This window comes from Myotis davidii, unplaced genomic scaffold, assembly GCF_000327345.1.
Source record: "Myotis davidii unplaced genomic scaffold, ASM32734v1 scaffold921, whole genome shotgun sequence".
Taxonomy (NCBI): Eukaryota; Metazoa; Chordata; class Mammalia; order Chiroptera; family Vespertilionidae; genus Myotis; species Myotis davidii.
Genome location: NW_006291191.1, coordinates 132,527 through 133,776, shown reverse-complemented (window position 1 = coordinate 133,776; position 1,250 = coordinate 132,527). Strand labels below are relative to the sequence as shown.

The window sequence follows — 1,250 nt, the reverse complement described above, 5'->3', positions numbered from 1 at the left end:
GGTCACCTCCAACTTGGCAGTCATGGAAAATAGAAAGCATTTCTTTTAATATCAGGGCTTGACACATTCTCTAACTTTGAAACAAACTCTACACCTTTACCTTTGTTTTAAATACAGAAAGCTTTTTCCTGCTAAGCAACTTATCAACTTTGGGCCATTTTTTCTTTTGTTGAGTGATCAGACATTTTCTAGTATCCACTCTATTATCTGAATTTATTTTGAAGTCCATGGCCTAAGACAGTGATATGGTGAACCTATGACACGTATCAGAGGTGACATGCGAACTCATTTTTTCTGTTGATTTGTGCACCGGGCCTCTAGTTTAAATATATAAAATAAATATCAGAAATATAAATCTTTGTTTTACTATGGTTGCAAATATCAAAAAATTTCTATATGTGACACGGCACCAGAGTTAAGTTAGGGTTTTTCAAAATGCTGACACGCCGAGCTCAAAAGGTTCGCCATCACTGAGCTCAAAACGTTCGCCATCACTGCTCTAACCACTAAGCAAACCAACTAGGGCGAGTGCCAACAATTTCTGGGGCAAGTGATGAAAGCAGGAGGAGTGCATATGTGACAAGGAAAACTCAGGCTCTTCCTGGGGAGCTGCCTACATCAGCTCATGAGATCTTTATGCTTTTCCAGGTCAGAAAGAGTGGGCAGGTAGCCACTCTTAGCACCCCCCCACCCCCATCCACTTTACCAGGTTGGCACGGCCATCCCCCAGCTGTTTGGCCTAGAAGCAATGACTGACAGAGGCCGGGGTACAGCTTGGCCCCCTTGCCTCCCAGCAGGTCAACCTCCCTGTGGGTCAGGCTGTGGCTGAGCCTCCCCAGAAAAGCCTTCTGAGTTCGACAGAATGTAACACACACTCACCCCAGAAGAGGAGCAGGCTGAAGGTCCACATCGTGCTGCTCCTGCCATTCAAAGAGGAGGACCTTCTCTGCATCCTCGGGCTTTCCAATAAAACAGAGGGTGTCGGGGGAAGGGGAGGAGGGGGCGGAGCAGGAGTTGCTCAATTACTGCCAGTGCCTCATGGACCGTTTTTTTGCTGAGTTGCTGCCACTCCTGCAGACAGTGTGCAAACTCTCAAATTCTCCTTTCTCCACGGAGAAGAGAAGTTGGTCTGGCTGGTGGGCCGCTATGTTCTCTCTCCCTCTCTCTCTCAGCTTCCCCCCTGTTCTTTTTTTCTTCCCAACCAACATCTGTCTCCCATTTCTTATCACCTTGTTTTATTGCAGCCGATA

The 1,250-nt window shown here is 46.9% G+C and overlaps 1 protein-coding gene across 1 annotated transcript in view; it reads right to left on the bottom strand.

The window, feature by feature from the left end:
• ADGRE1 (adhesion G protein-coupled receptor E1) overlaps window positions 1–922 on the bottom strand; it is a 49,546-nt gene extending 48,624 nt beyond the window's left edge. The window contains exon 1 of the mRNA XM_006764327.2: window positions 880–922. Coding sequence (XP_006764390.1) covers window positions 880–910 — 31 coding nt within the window. The 5' untranslated portion in view covers window positions 911–922. The remainder of the gene's footprint in view (window positions 1–879) is intronic.
• Between the last annotated feature and the right edge of the window lie 328 nt (window positions 923–1,250).